Source organism: Sinocyclocheilus rhinocerous, unplaced genomic scaffold, assembly GCF_001515625.1.
Source record: "Sinocyclocheilus rhinocerous isolate Xijiao unplaced genomic scaffold, SAMN03320098_v1.1 scaffold97, whole genome shotgun sequence".
NCBI classification, from domain to species: domain Eukaryota; kingdom Metazoa; phylum Chordata; class Actinopteri; order Cypriniformes; family Cyprinidae; genus Sinocyclocheilus; species Sinocyclocheilus rhinocerous.
Window position 1 is genome coordinate 1816520 of NW_015666183.1, and position 20573 is coordinate 1837092.

The 20573-nt window shown below is 38.7% G+C and overlaps 1 protein-coding gene across 1 annotated transcript in view; it reads left to right on the top strand.

Moving 5' to 3' along the window:
- LOC107732057 (obscurin-like) overlaps positions 1-20573 on the top strand; it is a 50288-nt gene that overhangs the window by 24423 nt on the left and 5292 nt on the right. Inside the window, exons 37-70 of the mRNA XM_016543293.1 lie at positions 6-272; positions 523-789; positions 883-1149; positions 1619-1888; positions 2511-2780; positions 3170-3448; positions 3831-4088; positions 4311-4577; positions 4799-5071; positions 6557-6823; positions 7284-7559; positions 8010-8282; positions 8374-8664; positions 9115-9384; positions 9976-11238; positions 11524-11802; positions 12247-12328; positions 12492-12625; positions 12967-13164; positions 13365-13406; positions 13558-13656; positions 13802-14020; positions 14154-14181; positions 14280-14323; positions 14484-14585; positions 17408-17547; positions 17895-18095; positions 18221-18297; positions 18385-18555; positions 18716-18875; positions 19376-19492; positions 19677-19841; positions 19950-20108; positions 20327-20504. Coding sequence (XP_016398779.1) covers positions 6-272; positions 523-789; positions 883-1149; positions 1619-1888; positions 2511-2780; positions 3170-3448; positions 3831-4088; positions 4311-4577; positions 4799-5071; positions 6557-6823; positions 7284-7559; positions 8010-8282; positions 8374-8664; positions 9115-9384; positions 9976-11238; positions 11524-11802; positions 12247-12328; positions 12492-12625; positions 12967-13164; positions 13365-13406; positions 13558-13656; positions 13802-14020; positions 14154-14181; positions 14280-14323; positions 14484-14585; positions 17408-17547; positions 17895-18095; positions 18221-18297; positions 18385-18555; positions 18716-18875; positions 19376-19492; positions 19677-19841; positions 19950-20108; positions 20327-20504 — 7653 coding nt within the window. The remainder of the gene's footprint in view (positions 1-5; positions 273-522; positions 790-882; positions 1150-1618; positions 1889-2510; positions 2781-3169; positions 3449-3830; positions 4089-4310; positions 4578-4798; positions 5072-6556; positions 6824-7283; positions 7560-8009; positions 8283-8373; positions 8665-9114; positions 9385-9975; positions 11239-11523; positions 11803-12246; positions 12329-12491; positions 12626-12966; positions 13165-13364; positions 13407-13557; positions 13657-13801; positions 14021-14153; positions 14182-14279; positions 14324-14483; positions 14586-17407; positions 17548-17894; positions 18096-18220; positions 18298-18384; positions 18556-18715; positions 18876-19375; positions 19493-19676; positions 19842-19949; positions 20109-20326; positions 20505-20573) is intronic.

Sequence of the window (20573 nt, forward strand, 5' to 3'; positions counted from 1 at the left end):
GTCAGCTCTTCCAGCCACCTTCACACAAGAGCTAAAAAACCAGACAGCTATTGAAGGAGAAAGCATCATCTTCCAGTGTGAGCTCTCCAAACGTGGAGTTCCTGTTGTTTGGAGGAAAGGGATGCAGGTGATCCATTCTGGAGGAAAGTACCTCATCAGGCAAGTTGGCTCTACTGTTGAGCTGAAGATCACTGATGTCAAACCTGAAGATGCTGGAGACTATGCTTGTGATTGCGGAGGCAGCATTACCACAGCCAGTGTCAAGGTTAATGGTAGGAGAACAACTACTTCTTGAATTTTTCCATTATTCTAATCCATCTTTGAACTGCATTGCCACATTTATCCTGTGTTTGTGAAGTATAAATTCTTCCACAGCTTATTATGAAGATAAATCTAAAGAAAGAAATTTTATTGTATCCTGTTGGTGTACTATAATATTTGTTTGAACTGTTGCCTTTCGGGTCTTACTTGTCTGGAAAATCTTTAATCTCTTGCATCTTATACCACTCTTTGCATTGGCAGCACTTCCAGCCATTTTCACACAAGCACTAAAGAACCAGGCAGCTGTTGAGGGAGAGAGCATCAGCTTCCAGTGTGAGCTCTCCAAAGCAGACATTCCAGTTGAATGGCGCAAGGGTGAAATTGGCCTATGCCCCAGTGCTAAATATGAATTAAAGCAAGATGGCCACCGTGCCCAACTGGTCATACATGACCTTGAACATGAGGACTCTGGTGACTATATTTGTGACACTGGAGAACGCCAAAGCATTGCATATCTGAAAGTTAAGGGTAGGTTTGGATTGAACCGTCTTTCTTTCCTGTATCATTTGAAGCCGTTTCTTCATGATGACCTTGAAACACTTGTTTACTCACCTTTTGCAGCGCTGCCAGTTCTTTTCAAATCATCTCTGAAAGATTTGGAAAGTGAAGCTGGGGAAAATGCAGTGTTTCGATGTGAACTTGACAAAGCTGGAGCCAAAGTCATCTGGAGGAAAGACAAGAGTGTAATAGAAGCAAGCCACAAATATCAGCTGAAGCAAGATGGGGCTGTTGCTGAGCTTATCATTTACAAGCTGCAAGAAGGAGACGCTGGAGAGTACTGCTGTGAAACAGAACATGATCGGACATCTGCCAAACTCACTGTGAAGGGTATGAATCACCTTGTAAAAGTCCTCATCCCTCCTAACTTTACCTGATCATCCTCTTTTGATGATCACGCATCTACTCCATACCATCCTAAGTATTATGCCGTCATCCTCTCTTATGGTATGCTTGTACTTGATCCCAGATCACCTTCAGCACCTTCTCTGTGCACGTGGTTTTGCACTTTAAATTTCATTAAAACTTGCACAACCTTTCTCCAATGCACTCCCATTTCATTTTGATAGATTAAGTACAAGAGTTTTTTGCACTTGACATAACATTATAAACCTTACCCTTGTAGTTTAACATTTATTTTTATACCAGCGTTGCTATTTCTGTCTGACAACTGCTGTGAATTTTCTTGAAACTTTTCTTTCTTAGCTTATAGTGGATGTTAAATTGATACTGTGGAAGTTTATCTATTTTTTGATCTGTTGACTACTTCTGACAAAATGAAACCTGATTTTGCTTTCAGAACCTGAAATCACGATCTTAACTGGCTTGAAGAGCTGCATTGTCAATGAAGGCGAGGACGTTCATTTCGAATGCCTTGTCTCTCATGACAATGCACTCATTGTTCAGTGGACGCTACAAGACGTTCCACTACAGAACAATGAGATGAATGAAATCGGAATGGATGGCAAAAGGCACACGCTTACACTAAGAAGGGTCACCCAGAAAGACTCAGGCACAGTGTCCTTCCATGTGGGTGCACACACTTCTTTTGCTTGTCTTACAGTCAGAGGTAAAACTAAATAATTTTTTGGATTTCTAAATAGTAGTTTGTTTTATTTCACACCTTAATTTATTTCTCAGTGAGTTTCGAACACATGCACTGTTTACTGCATGTGTTTAGTATTTGTGTGTATGATCATTCTATATCCATAAATAGTCAAAACATTCCACATATGTAGTATAACTTGCATTTATTACTCGTTGATGCATGCTTTAATGCATCATATTGCAAAAAAATGACATGTGACCAGCCTCTTTATATACACCACAATGAAAGCACAACATTTCATGCATGCATGTTATCTGTTTTATCTTCACTTGCCAAATATTTCTTGTCTATTGCTTGGTAGTATGCAGAGCTTTATTTGTTTGGATATTACATTTAGAAGGTTGACTATTCTATGTTCCTTTTTTCTCATCAGTGATTAATTTTTTTCTATAATAGAAGTGCTGCAAAAAGTTTCATGATTTCTGATTCAAGCATTCCAAGGTTAGGCTTATCTTGTCCCTGGATGCGTTTAGAAACTACTAAGACAATTTGTTGCCATCTCTTTGTTGCCATCTTCTAATATGCAGGTTTGGGGTTTGCACGTATCTTAGAATGTGTTCTGTGTATTGCTGTTTCCCAACAGCAGTCCCTGTGCTGTCATTTGTGAAGGAGTTAACAAGCCAGGAAGTCACAGAGGGAGGCAGTGCCTCATTATGTTGTGAAACTTCAATACCTGATGCCAGTGTGACCTGGAAGAAGGGTACTCAGGTCCTATCTGATGGAAAGAAGTATTCCATAAAGAGGGATGGCACAATCCAAACCTTGGAAATCCATAAGCTATCAGTGGATGATGGTGGCGAGTACATATGTGAAGCAGGAGACAAACAAAGCAAAGCTACATTGACTGTCAAAGGTAACAATCTTGATTCTTCTTTAGAGATGGGCTCCATTTTACATTGTTTCCCTGCAGAAGCAAAAGTACATATTAGCATTTAAAATAATGAATACATTGAGTAGCTTTTATGTTTTAGATTGCCACTAAGGCATGATCCAAGTAGTATGTAAAGCAAATATCTGTGAACTAAGATCGCATGATGCTCTCCTCAATTCTGGGATTTAACTTTAATGTCACAACAAAATCCCAAGCTTTCATTAAAAACTACACTGTTTGGAGGACTAATACATCCTCTCACATTCTAAGTCACTTCTAGTAGATAGTCAGTAGTGGGATATTTACCTCTTTTGACTTTTCGGAAGATCCTCAATCGTCCCTTTCATCACGTTCCTTCCATCCATTCCCAGAATGTGTAAAAATCACAAGAGAATTAAAGGATGTGACTGTGATAACGGGCGAGGATGCTATCTTCCAGTGTGAGGTGTCTCATACAGGGGTTACGAATGTTGAGTGGTGGCTCGGCTCCAACCACCTTCAAAACAATGACTTGAATCAAATCAGCTGCCGAGGGAGGGAACACAGCCTAGTGCTGAAAATGGTCACACCCGATGATTCAGGTGATGTAGCCTTTGTGGTTGGCCCTGAGAAGAGTATCGCCTACCTGTTGGTGCAGGAGAAACCCAAAGGTAAAAGACACATTATGGCTAACAGCATTCATTGTTGGCAAGCAATCATCTGTCTTTCATTAGGTAGTAGTTGCACTCATTTTGCGCAATTATAACAAAAGGCTTCCAGCTGCTTTTCCGTTTGCTTTGGCAATTCTACAGCTACACTCCAACATTTTTTTTTTTTTTTGAGAAAGAGATGAATTTTCATACATTTTTGGTTCTGACATAGTCTTTTGTCTGTTTCCTGCCCATAACTGTTAAAACAGAAGTTTCTCACTCAGTAAAGCTCTTTTAATGTACCACAGTATATGTTCAATTGTTTCAAGTATCTAAGTTTCAGAGTCTTCAGGCAGACATTATGATGTGACAGCACTTGGGTTTGGGTTTCTCCTGTCCATAGTCGTATTCTTAGAGAAGCCTCTGGACTTAACTACCAAAGAGGGTCAAACAGTCACACTGTCCTGCATGACTTCCGACCCTGAGGCCTCTGTCACCTGGTACAAAGATGAAGCGATGATAAAGGCTGGGGGGCGGTATCTGCTCTACAAGGATAGAGCCGTCCATCAGCTCCGCATCCTTAGAGTGGAGGAAGGAGATGCAGGGTTGTATACATGCAAAACCAAAGATGCAGAAAGCTGTGCCACCCTTACTGTTAAAGGTAAACAGGTTTGTAGGCCTGTGACTTTTGTTTTCATTTTATCAACATGCCTGAAGATAAAGTGAACACAAATGGGTTTCAAGAAGACCCGTTCTGGTTTTCTTTTCTTTATAACTGCCTCTCTTGTGGAACAAAGAAGATTTTGATACCCTCACAGATATCAGCAGCTGTTTAAAATCTGACATTTACATTCTTTTAACTTCTTTTCTTATCCATCATCAGGTCAACCTGCATATTTCCGGAAGGAGTTAGACAACCAGAATGCAATAGAGGGAGATAGTATCACCTTGCGCTGTGAGCTTTCTAAGCCGGTTAAAAGTGTAGAGTGGAGAAAGGGTGGAGTGGTGCTCCAACCCAGTAAGAAATTTGAGATGAAAAAGGAAGGGTGTGTGCTGGAGCTCCATGTCCATGATCTGGAACCAGAGGACAATGGCTACTACACTTGTGATGCTGGAGACCAGTTGACCACAGCATCAGTCACTGTGCAAGGTATCAAATAGCATTGTTAAATCATTTGAAATCTGTATTTTAGTTATAAAAATTTCTGTTGTAGAGCAAACAGAATTTTCTCGGGCTGGAGGTTATTTAAAATCTGTAGCTTTTTGTCATTACGTCCCCATAAGATTCACATTATGTTTTTGAAGCATCCTCAATGTATGAGTGTTTTTAGACACTGGTGATCTAAGGGTTTCTGTGTCTGGTCTCTGCAGAGGCTGAGGTTCTCATAGTGTCGGGTATAAAGAATACAGATGTGTTTGTGGGCGAACAGGTAATTTTCTCCTGCCAGCTCTCTCGCCATGCCAAAGGCAGAGTTCAGTGGTGGCTAGACGGCACTCGTTTGGAGAACAGTACCTTCAGTGAAATAAGTGTGGGTGAAGACCATGTCCACACTCTAACCCTAAGGAACCTTTCTCCCAATGATTCGGGTACAGTCCTGTTCAAAACAGGTGGCCTGACGTCCTCCGCCAAGCTATTAGTGAAAGGTACCAAATGCAGTGGTGCTTGGCAGTACTTGGCAGCACAGAAATGTAAAAGCTTAAAATTTTGAATAGCACTGGACTAATACTGTGTCCATGAATTTCCTAAATCTAAAAGTCGGTTACTCATTCTGTGAAGCATTTAGGTTGCCTTGACCTCTTTTTAACAGCTACAGTTAGACCATAAATCTTGAATTGTGTCTTAATCTGTCCTTGAAGTAGTTCAGTACTGTTTGTGTTCTTCAGACTTGTATACTCATATTACTGAATTACTTATCCATATTAATAATACTCTAAATTTAAAGTGTCTTTGCACAGACTACCCTGGAGAGTCCTTTGGTTAAGTGCTCAATAATGCAATCCTGACAGAACAGGATTTTATTTACTTTATTCTCTTTTAAGGTTACCCATGCCTAGAATTGAATCTTTTTGTTAGACCCTTTACTGTTAGGCAAAAGTATACAGTAAGTTTTAATGAATTTTTAATGAAAATTCATGGATGCATGTAGTCCATGTGCCATGTATTTCTAACCAAAAATTGGATTTGGCTGCAGTATCACGGCTTGCTAATTACTTACAAAATTGGCATACTAATTATTAAATTAGCACACTGATTTTGAGCTTGTATATGGAGCAGGGCTCAATACAAAGATTTTTACTACTGGCACAGTCAGGCCAGGGGTTCAGATTTTTACATGCCCAGAATTTTTTTACTGGCCCTTCCATAAAAAAGCATGATATTCATATTAATTAATCTCAATTAATCATGTTAAAAATATGCTGAGAAAAGTCCTAAATGAATAATTCAGATTATTTAAATTCAAAAACAAGATTTTTCATCACAAAAAAAGTGTCTGTAGAAGTCAATATATTGTTTGTCTGTTTTTTGCATATTATTTGACATACAGCCTATCACTATCATTTTACATTTTATTAATTTCAGTTTGTTAATCTGCTTGAGGTAAAATTAATATATAAAACTGAAAGCCCTAGTGGATGCACCAAAGCATCTAAGTCAAATTGTGCAAGCAACCTTTTGCCCAAAAATTCAAAGAGCAAACAATAATGGTCTTGGATGCATTCTAAATCAGATAATTGTACACTCATCAGTCTTCATTGTTTGTTTGTGCTGCATGTCTTTTTCTATTAATTGGCCTTAGATTGACTTGACACTGCAACTAGGCATGTGTTGGTTGTAATTGACCATGTCCTTGGTCAGTTTGGAGTAGAGAAGCAAAAAAAGATGTTACACTTACCATGTACATTTCAATGTGAAAGAAAAAGAAACAGCTACAGCACTGACTTAGATTATGAGATTGTAAAGGCTGTTGTTTTAAACTGAATAAAGTACCAGGCTTGCTGTATATTTTAGTTTTAAATTGCATTAAATACCACCTTAAAACCTGAAAGAGGCTTGAGGTGAAGAACTCTACTTCAAAGTGCACTGGGGTCTTGTGAATATTACTTATCCCCACCACCAACCCTCTATAGATCCCAATGTGGAAGTGGTCAGTGCCATGGAGGACCAACATGTAGCAGAAAACCAGCCTGCAGAGTTCATCTGTCAGTACTCCCGGCCAGTCAAGGCCGTATGGAAGCGAAACAGCATACCTGTGCAAGCAGACGGTCGCAGGGTGATAGTGGAACAGGACTGGACTGTTGCGCGGTTGTATATTAGCTGTGTGGAGCCCCAGGATGGGGGGATGTACTCCTGTGAGGCAGAAGGAACCTCTGTTGTGGCACATCTCAGGGTGCAAGGTGAGCACACCTGTAGGCGAAGAGAATCTGTGTGTCATCCATAACTCAAAGCTGGATCATCACAAAGACTCATTTTAAGACTCGCAAAGACTTTGAGAAATATTAAGTTGTAAGTTGCACAAGTAAGGGCTTACCACAAAGGGTTTTACTGGAATACTGGAATTTTTTTGTCCTTTTTTTTTTTTACTCCAAAAATTGCTGTTTTTAGCAACATCATCATCATCTGGCTGGCTATGCAGTAACCATCATGCTTCTTACGCTACTCAATGCTAGATGCTACTGTATATGCTAGTGAAATGTTGGAAGAAATTTTAATTGAGTGTGATTGTGCAGGATTCAGTAACTGTTAGCTCAGAAGTTATTTTTAATTCAAGGCCAGTCAAAGTCATTGAGTACTACAGGGACTTGTTTTGGCGTGTATAAAGCCAGTGTTTTTTCAGGCATTGTCTCTCTCTTACAGCTAAACCAATTGACATTCTTCAAGAGCTGAGTAATGTGGAGACCATTAATGGCGGGGAAGCACTTTTTGAATGCTCCTTGTCTCGTCCTGAAAACAAAGACTGCCAGTGGTTAATCGATGGCAAGCCTGTAAAGGAGTCCGCAAACGTGGAGATTGTTTCCTTTGAGAGTGGCAGACGCCATCTTCTGCTTTTAAAGAACTTGCATCCTTGTGAAAACACAAGGGTTACATTCCAAGCTGGCACTTCATCAACTACTGCTCTTCTGTCTGTCAAAAGTACGTCATTTCTGTAGTATTAGCATTCAATTTAGATAGATGTATGGTATTACATCAGATGATGTAAGGTATTACATCATATTTTATTAAAGAAAAATGACTGCTCTAGTTTTATAGGTCATGTCTATATTTTGAATAATGATGCAGTTAATTTTCTATCTTGTATATGGTATAGCTTTATTTATTTACTATTGTGCTGTAGTTTCATGCTCCCGTTTTATAATATATTAAAGGGGTCATATGATGCTGCTAAAAAGAACATTATTTTGTGTATTTGGTGTAATGAAATGTGTTTATGCGGTTTAAAGTAAAAAAAAACACATTATTTTCCACATACTGTACATTATTGTTTCTCCTAAAAATTGAAATCGCATCATATGACCCCTTTAAATATGATGCTAAATGTATAAATGTAAATGTATTTTAATGTTATGGATTTGTTCTGTACAGCTTGGCAACTGGAGGTGGTCAAGCCTTTGGAAGATAAGACCGCCATTGCAGGAGAACAAGTTGAGTTCACTTGTGTTTTGAATGAAGCTGTGCCTGAGAGTGAAGTGACTTGGTATGCAAATGGTGTTGAGCTAAAATGTAATGACCAATGGGCCATGAGAGCCAGTGGCTCTTCCTACAGCCTAATTTTGAAAAAAGCCCAGGCTCAGCCCACACAGGAAATCACATTTGCAGCCCGGGATGCCTTATCAATTGCCAAACTCATCACAATATGTAAGGGTCTTCATTTGTGCCGCATTCATTATAATTTCTGCTATTATGCTTATAACTTTTTTTTTTTTCCATTTTATCTGGTTATTTATAGCTGTGCCTGATCCCCCTGAAGACCCAGAGCTGGTTATTAAAGGTCCAACGTTCGTCACCTTATCTTGGTTCACGCCCCTAAGTGATGGAGGAAGCCCAATCATTGGTTACCGTGTGGAAATGCGTCTAGTGGACAGTGTCCTCTGGCTGCCCTGCCACTCAGAACCAGTATGCAACACTGAATTTCTGGTTGAAAACCTCATACCGGGGGAAGGTTACAGGTTCAGAGTGGCAGCCATCAACCGTGCTGGTATTGGAGAGCCTGTCCAGCTGCCTCAAACTGTGACACTTGGTAAGTGGATACTTGCTGAAATAACCAATTTGTTGAAAGCAACCTTATAGAGTACATTGTTTTTTCATCAAACCAAACTGCCTCCATGAGTCCATATAGAAGGCTTGCTATTCTGCAGTAGTTTGGGGTTCCTCACTCCTGGTCCTGGAGAGCTACTTTCTTGCAGAGTTTAGTTTCAACTGTGCTCCAACACACCTGGCTATAGCTTTAAAATAAACCCAAAAACCTTAATTACAGCTGGAACTAAACTCAGAAGGAAAGTGGCTCTCTAGGACCAGGAGTGAAGAACTCTACCCTAGATGCTACAGTAGTAGTAGAACACTAAAAACTATACTCTAAACAAGTGTATTTTGTATTTGTTGTATTTTATTTGTTGTGTTTTGTATTTGTTCTTGTTGAATTCTTGCTACATTTCATCAACTGTTCTTTGAATGAACCTTGGACCTTCAGATGCACAAGTGACCATGACCAAAATGTTAAGCAGCTCTAAGATCCAAAAAGGAAAGATGGTTCGTTTGGAGTGTGAACTTTCTACAGAGAGCAAGTCAGTCACATGGCTAAAGGACAACAGAGAGATAGATGTTGGGGTCAAGTACCAAATGGTAACAGAAGGAAAGAGCCAAGTTTTGCTCATAAAGGATTTCCAGTCTACAGATCAGGGTGTCTATTATTGTGTAGCCTCAGAAGAGGCAAAGACTTCAATCAACCTCAACCTCGAAGGTACTTTACTTTGCTTAACCTCACATCTAACTTACTATTGTTGTTTTTTGTCAACCTCATATGTGACCCTGCACCACAAAACCAGTCTTAAGTCGCTGGGGTATATTTGTAGCAATAGCCAAAAATACATTGTATGGGTCAAGAAATAATCATTTGTGTGTGTCTCGGTCATAGTGTTTGGAACTTTGCTATTTCATGATTTTCTTCATTATGAGATTACAGTCTCCAAATATCTTTTTCCTGTCTCATTCCAACTTCAATAAGACTGCAATGTCAAAATAATGTTTTCTGCAACAAGTACTAAATATTTGTAAATGTTACTACAACCGTTACATTACATTTCAGTGTCTTTTCTTTTCATGTTTTTAGCTCCTCTGTTTTTTACTTTTTTTTTTTTTTTTACTTCTGTTTGTTTCAGTGATAAACTTTATTCGAATTTGTGTATTATTCACAATTTACCTGAGTTTAATTGCAGTCAAATTGCTGTTGCAAAGATAGATTGTTGATATAACAATCTTGATATAATTTTTCCAACATAAAAATTATCATATGCATGAGTAAGACTGATTTATGATGGCTCCCTGATTACAGGAGATGACACAACACTTTCTCAGGATGCGGGCAGCCAGCCCAAACTGCCTCCTGAGGCTGCTTCTGAGGGAGATTTACATGCTCTATGGGATGCAGTGGCCAAGAAGAGGAGAATGAGTCGGGAACCCACATTAGATTCAATTTCAGAGTTGCCAGAAGAAGATGGAAAAGAAAAAGCCCAGCGCAAAGAAGGAAAAGTACCTGAAAAGGAAGTGAGACCTATTGAACCAACTCCCAAGATCACAGGGGAGCCTAATCTCTATACAAGTTCTGATGAGGAATCTCTCAGTGGGACAACAAGCTTGGTGTCTTACCTAAAGAAAAGCAGCAAGTCCTCTATGACTGTGGAAAGTCACACTGAGACTTTCACTGAGACCTCCAAGAAACTGTATGAGCACTTCCAGATGACAGAGCAATCTGTTACAAAGACATCTGTGGAACCCCTCATGGAAGCTCAGAAAGGGGATGAGTTGCAAGAGGCTGTTGTCAAGATTCAGGCAGCCTTCAAAGGTTATAAAGCCAGGAAGGACATGCGACCAGTCTTCAAAGAAGTATTTAAGGATCAAACTAAGGAGCCCAATGGGACAATTCATCTCGAGTGCATTGTGGAGGGTAAGCCGGATAAAGTTCACTGGCTGAAAGATGGTGAACCCTTAACAGATGGCAAGCACTACCATATTGACATCTATAATGATGGCACCTGTTCTCTAGTAGTGACAGCTGCCACAACCAAAGACACAGGTGTATATACTTGTGAAGTAACCAATAAGTTTGGTGTTTCCACCCATAGTGGCAAAGTCACTATAGGGTCCCTGCGGGAATCTTCTGGGCGACGCCCACTCACTCTAGGCTACAGTGCAGATAGCGAAGCTGAGAGCTCCTCAGGGAGCGAGATGGATGAAACTTTACGGCAAGCAAGTAAGCGATTACGGCGACTTCTTCGTACTCGCCTCCCTCCAGATGTGGAAGAGGAACCTTTTGTTAGTGCGGATGAAGGAGATTTACCGCCACCGGACTTACAGTCTTACCGGGAAGACGATCAGTATATCTACATCCGTTTTGATAATCGTGCAGAAGCTCAAGTAGCTTCCCAGCGCTTCCAGGAAATGTTTACTTATCAAGGAGTGCCAATCGAAATGGCCATCATAGCAGTGGCAGGTGCTAAGGTAGAGCTGCGTATCACAAAGATGGGTCTCTCCCAAGATGGCTCCCAAACCCCAACTCAGGACCGACCGATGCCTGCTTTCATGACAGGAGCCCCTGGTATGACACTTTTTCCATGTGGTTCTACTATAAATGTTTTTGCTGCTGTTGTTTGGTTCTTCATAAAGTTGCATGATTCAGTGCTGGATTTTGTTTGTCATTATAGAGCAGCACTTTTGAAATGTACCAGAAATGTTGCGACTTGCTTGTTTTGGATCTTAAAGTGATGGCATGTCATGTTTTCGCCTGGTTCAGCATTTCTCCTAAAAAAAAAATTGCTATGATTTGTTCTTTTCGGTTTTGTTTGCTCTTCCCTGTTCTCTTAATCGCCTACCAACCTCCCAGCGGCCGTCTTCCTGACGGAGCTCCGTAGCCAAGATGTTCCTGATGGGTTTCCAGTCAGTTTTGACTGTGTAATTGTTGGCAACCCTCCTCCCACTGTGAGATGGTTCAAAGATGGAAAGATGTTGGAGGAAAACGACCACTACATGATCAATGAAGACCAGGAAGGCCATCACCAGCTGATCATCACAGCTGTGCTGCCCACAGACATGGGCGTGTACCGATGCATGGCTGAAAATGACAGTGGCATCGCCTCCAGCAAGGCTGAGCTGAGGGTGGACAGTGAGTACACTGTTAAAAGAAAGTGTTAATCAAAACCCAAAACTTACAAATGTAGACAAGAAAGCAAAATGGTGTTCCAGATTGAAATGTTTTAACAAAGATGGCACTTTCTTTTACCGGTGCATCTGTGAAGTGTAAGAATGTGACTGCATGTGTTTTATCATTGTTATTGTTTGTGTCTAGAATGCCTAAAAATGCACCTACATTTTCAACATACTTAAGATGAATGCTCTTGATATTTATATGTATTTTGATATTGAGAACTAATTAAAGATCCTTTCATCTGTTTTCTTCATTTTTGTTAATCTGTTGTTTGAATATTGAGTATTAGTAAATGGTGACAATTTTATGTTTTTGGACATTTATTTTATACTATTCTTAAAGACTCAAGATTTCAAGACTCATGTTGTTTGATTATTGATTCAGTCTTGTGTATCTTTAAAGTGTCTTGCAGCTCAGACTATGACACAGCAGCCGATGCCACAGAGACATCTTCCTATGTCAGTGCTAAAGGTTATGCGTCTAGGTAAGATTCAGTCATTTAATTTAAAGTGATTTTTATGACGTTTTTATGTTAGTACTACAAGGATAAAATAGATTTTGCTCAGATCCTGCCAAAACAAACCTCTGATTTAAATTTCATGGTAGTTCTAAATTGGCTTCTGCTTGTGTTTGGGTTGCTCTTTTAGCTCAGAGCACAGGGACACAGAGGCTTTTGAGTCGGTGGCAGAGGACGAGCAGCTTCCTCAAATTGTGGATGAGTTACATGATTTATTCCTCAGTCCCGGAGCACCCATTGCCAAAATGAGTGTCAGGGTCAAAGGTCAGCTATGTTTTTTCCCCCCATGAATGCAAATTCTCTTTCAATTCAGATTCTATTTAATCTGTATTCTGATTAATTATGCACTATTTATTCCAAGTGTTTCCTTTTTTGCATCTGCACCTGTTGTATCTATTCAACTCTAGTTGCTCTAACCATAATGATGACATTAATGTCCTTAATCCTTCTTTGTATCTGGTCTATTTGTTATGAACTTGTTTATATTCCTAATAAACATGCATGCACATTGTTTTGCATCTAAGTCTACTGTAATTTTCAGCTGTTGCATTTGCAGATGTAAAATGGGTGGCAAACGTAATTTCATGTTCAATGCCTTTCTGCAGGATTTCCCACACCAAGGGTTTACTGGTTTAAGGATGGCACCCCACTCCAAGCCTCCAGCAGAATTGTACTGTCGACCGAGCGAGATCAGCACAGTCTTGAGATTTTAGATGTTAAGCGCGAGGACACCGGAGAATACTCAGCATATATTAGCAATATAGCTGGCTCTGCCTACTCTTCGGCACGACTGAATGTACTGGGTAAGTGTTCCTTTGATACTTTAACTCTTTTTATATGTCGCTTGCATAGGGTCTTTGTAAGACTGTGACAGGAAATGGAAGCGTGTTGAAATTATAAATTATTAATCATAATTACAGTAAAATTGTTCTCCAAATTAAATGTGCTAAATAAATTCTAAAATGTTTTTCTGTTTGTTTCTTTGTTTACTTTCACTAATTAGCTCCTGGAGAGCGCCCCGCACCTGAACAGGGACGAATGAGAGGTAAGCATCTATCTTGCATACAGCACGTGTGATTATGAATCATTGTTCCACATGATGTAAGATGCAAATGCGTTTTGAAATGTAAAGTATTGATATGAAAGATTATGCATGCATGTAATTTGCTACGCCACTTGTGTTTTTCCACAAATAGATTCAAAGGTGCCACTTGTGCCACCACGCTTCCTGGAGAGGTTCAGCAACAAGAAGGTGAAACAGGGAGCAAGTATAACGCTGTCAGTCAAAGTGGAAGGTATGGTGTGTTACCACAATAAATTAAATACCAAGAAAATTACTTTAGATGCAATTTTGAGAAGTAGACAAAAGCATTAAGCATAACGTTCAGTTGCATATTACAAAAGGTGAAATATGTAAAACTAAGTTACTGTCTTCCAAAGGCTCCCCAAACCCATCTGTAAACTGGTTAAAGGAAGTGTCAGATAAAGATGTTCTGTGGATAAAGGCAGACACACCAGGTTACAAGGTGGCCAGCTCTGGCCGTCAACATAGTCTCATCCTCATGGAAGTGGAAAAAAAACATGGCGGCATGTACACTTGCATCGCCACCAACCGTGCTGGACAGTCAGTCAACACAGCCCGACTGGATGTGGAGACAGGTCAGGAACTCGTGGTTCAGTTATTGACCGTAGTGATGTCAGAATCATGTGACTTTTAAATATTATTTTACCAAGATTTTGGCTGGTACTGTATGTGTAGTCTTTTCACCATGCTTACTTTTCTGTCCAACAGCACCAGAGCAAAAGAAAGTGGGGCCAGAGTAAGTTTAAATATAAAAGCTTACAGCTGTCAGTTTAGATACTTTTATTCATCTAAACATTTGAAAGTTTTAGAGATTTAGAATGTTTTTTTCTCCAGGGTTCTGGGAATTACTATCAGTCCACCAGAGGAAGAGGGCAAAGGTGAATATTTGATATTGATGTTCTATTTTTATTATTTTTTGAACTACTTTTGTTTACTATCAATGCACTGTCAGATTATATCAGAGTGAGCGACTGCCATGATCATGTATTTGTCAAATACTCTGCAACAATACAAATGATTACTGTGATCACATCTCAGGAGAGATCAAACTACCTTCCTTGGGTGAAGTGGGTACAGAGGAGTTCTTACAAAAACTCACAACCCAAATCACAGAAATGGTATCTGCCAGGATTACTCAAGGTAAGAGAAAACAATTTTTTTCTTTTTTTTTTTGCTTTTTTTCAGTCAATAATATAGAGCAAAATATTTTTAGAATCTGCACTGCCGGACTGAATTACAACATGTATAAATATTAGGGCTGTGTATCACCAGCAAAGTCACGATACGATACGTATCACGATACAGAGGCCACGATACGATACGTATCACGATACGGACTGCACTGAATTTCACCTCAGCAGAATTTAGAAAAACAGCTGTTTATTAAACACTGCTTACTATAGTGCCATTTCTAACTATTGGCAGAGCAAGCAGTTGACCTCTGCATTATGAAGGGCCTCCATAACTGTACCAACAGGGCCAGCTGTATCGATACTCGTATCGTCAAATCTCTGTGACGATACATCGTCGTATCGATATTTTGAACACAGCACTAATAAATATATGTACCATAGTATTTATACTGTACTAACTTTTATTAAATTAGCCTTCTTGATTTGTAAATTTTGTCATTTTGCACTATTAATAACTATTTATCTTGCTAATGTAGTCTTTTTCAACAGATGCATCCTAATATTCACGCAAAACAGTGTGCACTGTTTTTGAATGAGTTTAGTGTGTGCTCAGATGTTTGAATTTATGCCACAGGATGTACTAAGTACTGAAATGGAGTACACCTGTTGCAAATTCACTGTTTTAAATAATTAATTATACTCTGGAAATTTTTAATGAACACATTCTGTGTAGATTCCTTAACTTCCCTTCTGTTTTATATTTAAAAAAATAAAAACAAAAAATACGTATCTCTGGATCCCTCAATTCCTACACAGCTCACTGACTCCATTCTTTTGTCTATCCATCAAACTATCTATCCATCCCTCTATTCACTCACATTCTCATTGAAGCATTGATTTGTTCAGACAGCTTACAGAACCATCAAGTGCTCCAGTGGATGAAATCTTGGCCCAAAGTAACCAGTATGTATCCGCAGAACCTCCAGTGTAACACACCAGAACCTTGACTTTTTCTCCATGAGGCTATGCTGTTGTTAATCACTTTGCTTGTTTCTTTGGCTCTCAACCTTTTTTAAAAAGGCATAAAACTTCAAGATCTTTAATAATGTTAAAAATGCTTCAAGTATTGCCTAGTGGTAATAAAGTCATGGTTCTTTAAAATCAGGGCCATTTGTCACAATTCAAAATAAACTGGACATTCTGAAATTCAGTGGATGCAGACGGTCTCATTTTTACACTTTCAAGGTGTCTCTGTTTCAGTATATACAAAGAAAATGGATGAACGCATGAGCAATAGGCCTACATTAGTGTTTGTGTGGGCACAATTTTATTTTTGCACAAGCATGATATAGTGCATGTTAAATCACAGGAGAAATATAATAAAGTACAGTATTAGTTATTATAGCCTGAGTCATAGATGATTAAAAAGTAACTGATAGTGGACCTTACAAGTAGTGAGCTCAAATCATTGTCAAATATATGCATTTTTTGTAACTTGTTTTGCATCATTTCTCTGCTTCTACAAAAGCAATGGAAAAAGCTTGTCTGGTGAATATTCTCTAAAATATGCTCAAAATGATCAATGGATGGATGAATGAATGAACTTTAGTTTGTAAAATAACACAATTCTATTACCTCTTATTTAGAAACTGTATTTTAAATCCAGTGGATCCCAAACTTTTCAAACTACCATCACTCTTTATGTCTTATTCAAATTATTATCATGGACCCATCAATTTATCATGGACCCCCACCACCCTGTCTCGCCTAAATATGGTAATAGCTTGAAACACAATCACATTTTACAGGTAATAAACCAAATAAACCAATTTACACTTATTGGAAGCGAAGATACTTACACATTTGAATTGTAGGCTAAATACAAACGATTATTGCTGCTTACCTTCTCTTTAGTTTAGGTTATCGAAACTGGGACAGTTTTCCTCATAAATCATTCTCACCATCCATTTTGGAGAGATAATTTGCAAATCCATATTACCACCATTTTGTATCTTTTCGGGCTGTCTGACTTTTAAGCAAATGCACGTTTTTGCGATAGTTTTAGTACGGAGGTTACCGTAGCCTTAATAAAAGTCTGTTCAGTCAATTCGCGGTATTTTTTAAAACGGCGGCTTTCACAGCGGAAGCATCTGTCATCGCGAGATTTAAATGTACGCAGGCGATTCTTCGAACGGCAGTAGTTACATTAAACTGTTTACTTTAGTAACACTGATGACTCACATCAGCTAGCAGCATATGTCAAATATGTAAATTTTATAAAGAAATAAACTCTTAAAATTATTATATTTTATTGTTATTTTTTAAGACCCCCGTATGTCCGCGTGCTGCAGTTGGGGAACAACTGTTGTAAAGATATATCATGTCTAAATTACCACACAAACACCATTGCTAAGGTTGTTAATATTAGGCCTATATCAAGTTTATATAATGAAGACCATTTAAACCAAATTCGGAAGTACATATGTTAAAGATGTGTACAGTGTACTAGCCTATAATAAATAAATTATAAATAATAAATGTTTGCTTACAATATAAAATTTGGGGTACCTATTTTTGCTATTTATTATTATTATTATTATTATCATTAAATTTCATGTCCAGATTTATATTTTCAAATTACATTCTGAATATGCATCTGCTGACTTTTTAACTGAATACCATAATCTGAGCAAATGTATTGAAGTCCTATGCAAATGTGATGCTAAAGCCCATGCTGTTAGACATGATATTTAAATATTGTTGTGGCCATAATTAATTGACACGATACCTCTTTCTTCCTCTATCCTTTTGGTCCCTGTCTGCCTCAAGCTTCATTACGTGTCCCAGGAGCTGACAGCGATGATGAAACAAAAACACAGTCCCCATCTCCATATCACGGCCGATCACGCCCTCCATCTCTGATCGCAGACTCATCATCTGAGTCAGATGAAGGAGATGCCAGGGGAGAGGTATTAGAAATAACACATTCTCGGTGTCATCAGCAAAGTCATTTTAATATTATAACTAATGTATTGTGTCAAACCTGTTGCTATTCTGTTCACATAAGAATTTTCAGACAATTTTTTAATACATTCATTTACCAGTTATTGAAAAAGGGGAAATAAAAATAGACGTGTAATGTTAGTATCATAATTCTGTAGTTCATATTATTTTTTAGGTAAGTTAAGCATCTGGTTAATCTTCAGTTCACAGAAGGATATTTAAAAGCAGAATCCAGAGCTTTCTCATATTCTAAAGGGGGAAGAGGGCAAGTCACCTTTTCCAAATGCTCTGTTGTCTCAATGAATCTGTGCAGATATTTGATATCTATGTGGTGACCGCTGACTACAACCCCATGGGAGTCAGCAAAGATGTCATCGCTCTGAAAGAGGGCCAGTATGTGGAGGTTCTGGATTCTGCCCACCCACTTAAATGGCTGGTCCGCACCAAGCCCACCAAATCCAATCCATCTCGCCAGGGATGGGTCTCGCCTGCGTATCTCGACAAAAGACTGAAGGTCAGTTTAGGATCATTCAAAATGGATAACTGGTCATGTAGTGGTGAAATATTGATTTTAACAATTTGTGCATTTGCTTGTGCATCTTATAATTTCTCTCTGATGATGGAATGGTTGTGTTGTAGCTGTCTGCAGATGTTGCAGACCTCCCAGAGACCACCAGAGAAGAAGTCACAAAGACAGAGTACAAGAAAAAACTCTGGTAAATTTGGACATTTTATTAAAAGTGCAATGTGCATTTTATTTTGTACTACTTCAGTAATTCTACCTGGGTTTCACTTGTATCTAGTCTACTCGTCCAGGAGCTGATTAGCACAGAAACTGAGTTTCTGAAGGAGATGGAGTTCTTCGCATCACACCATCTGAATCGTGTGGATGAAGAGAGCACACCATCTGAAATCACCAGCCAGAAGGAAGCCATCTTCCGTAATATCAATGATTTGAAATCCTTCCACAGCAGGTACAGAGTTCAGACAATCAAATATTATGGTTAATTCTACAACTCTGCATCAACTATTTTCATTTTTAAGGAGTATAAGGATTGTTTTAATTTATGTGCTAGTCTTGACATATGGAATCTGACAACAGGGAAATGCATAATGAGGCTGACTGTTTTTCAGTACTTTGCTGCCTGGTCTGCGTGATTGTGACACGGATGATGACATTGCCATGCATTTCCTGAGAAACTCTGAAGGGTTTGAGAAATATTTGCAGTACCTCATTGGACAATTGCAAGCTGAGTCCGTCATCAGTGAGAAAGAAGTGCACCAATATTTCAAGGTGGGTTTACAAAATATTGACCGTATAGTTATGGTTTTCAGGGGGCATAAAATTTGCATTAGAAAAAAACGACATTTGATCTTTTTTGTCTTTAAAGTCTAGTGCTGTCAAACGATTAATGGCGATTAATCTAAAAGTTTTTGTTTACATGATATATGTGTGTGTACTGTGTATATTTTTTATGTATATATAAATACACACACACATGCATGTATATATTTAAGAAAAATATGTTATGTTTATACATTTAAAATATTTGTATATAATATGAATTATATGAATATAAATATATACATGGAAATATTTTCAAAATATATACTGTATGTGTGTGTGTTTATATATACATAATAAATATACACAGCATACACGCATATATTATGTAAACAAACTTATTTTGGATGCGATTAATCGCGATTAATCGTTTGACTGCACTACTTTAAACTGAAAGAATTTGGTACTCAGACACAGAACATAACATGCTTCATGTATTTTTTCATTAGGATTATACAGTCTCGGAGTTGGCAAATGTTGACCCCTCAGAGGGTCCAGTGCTAAGCATCAACGCTTACCTTCAGAGACCACCGGAGAGAATTCAGAAGTACAGAGCTTTACTGAAGGTAATAAATAATAATAAATACCACAATACAAATTTTTCAAGGTCTAGGTGTAGGCAATCTCCAATTTCAAATAAATATTTACATAAATATGTGCTTAGAAATTGTGTTATGTATTATGTGATACAACTCTTCACTAACTTTTGAAAGTGACCAACACATTTCCAAATTTCACTTGGAATCACAGGAATTGATCCGGAACAAGGCGAGGAACGGTCAAAACTGCTGTTTGTTGGAGCAGGCCTATGCCATGGTGTCATCCCTCTCCCAGCGCTCAGAAAACACACACCATGTCTCTCTCATAGAGAACTACCCCGCCAATCTGGAGGCACTGGGAGAACCTATTAGACAGGTACAGTCCCTAACTCAAATGTCACCATTTAAGGTCTTACCTGTTTCACCTATTTGTAGTAAATTTTAAAACTTTTAAAATTACAGTGTAAAATTAATTTTTCTACAGGGGCCCTTCACTGTTTGGGAAGGAGCTCCTGGAATTCGAACATCTTCCAGAGGTCACCACCGCCACATTTTCCTCTTCAAAAACCATGTGGTCATCTGCAAACAGAAGAGAGACACGAACACAGACACCCAAGCATATGTGTTCAAGAATATGATGAAGGTTGGAGCTTTGCAGAAGCTTTTAAATGACAGAAATTAAGTTATGCACATACTGTATTTAACACAAAATTTACTAAGGCCAATGCTGATCATTTAAAATGGCCAAATACTGTCTTCACAGGGATTTCTTAATTACTGGTTTGCCACATAGCTTCACTTATATGATAATATTGTTTATAAAAATCTAATGGATTATAAAATAATGTGTTTTTTCTTTAGCTTACAAACATTGATGTGAATGAGACGGTGGAGGGTGATGAAAGAGCGTTTGAGATCTGGCATGAGCGTGAGGACTCAGTGAGAAAATACACGTTGCAGGCACGGACTGTTGTCATCAAGAACTCATGGCTCCGCGACCTCCGTGACCTTCAGCAGCGCTACAGCATGCCAGCATGGAGTAAGTCTCCAGCATTAGCATGATATAGCATGTTAGCATCAGCCTGGTTCCCTTGACAAAAACCCAAAA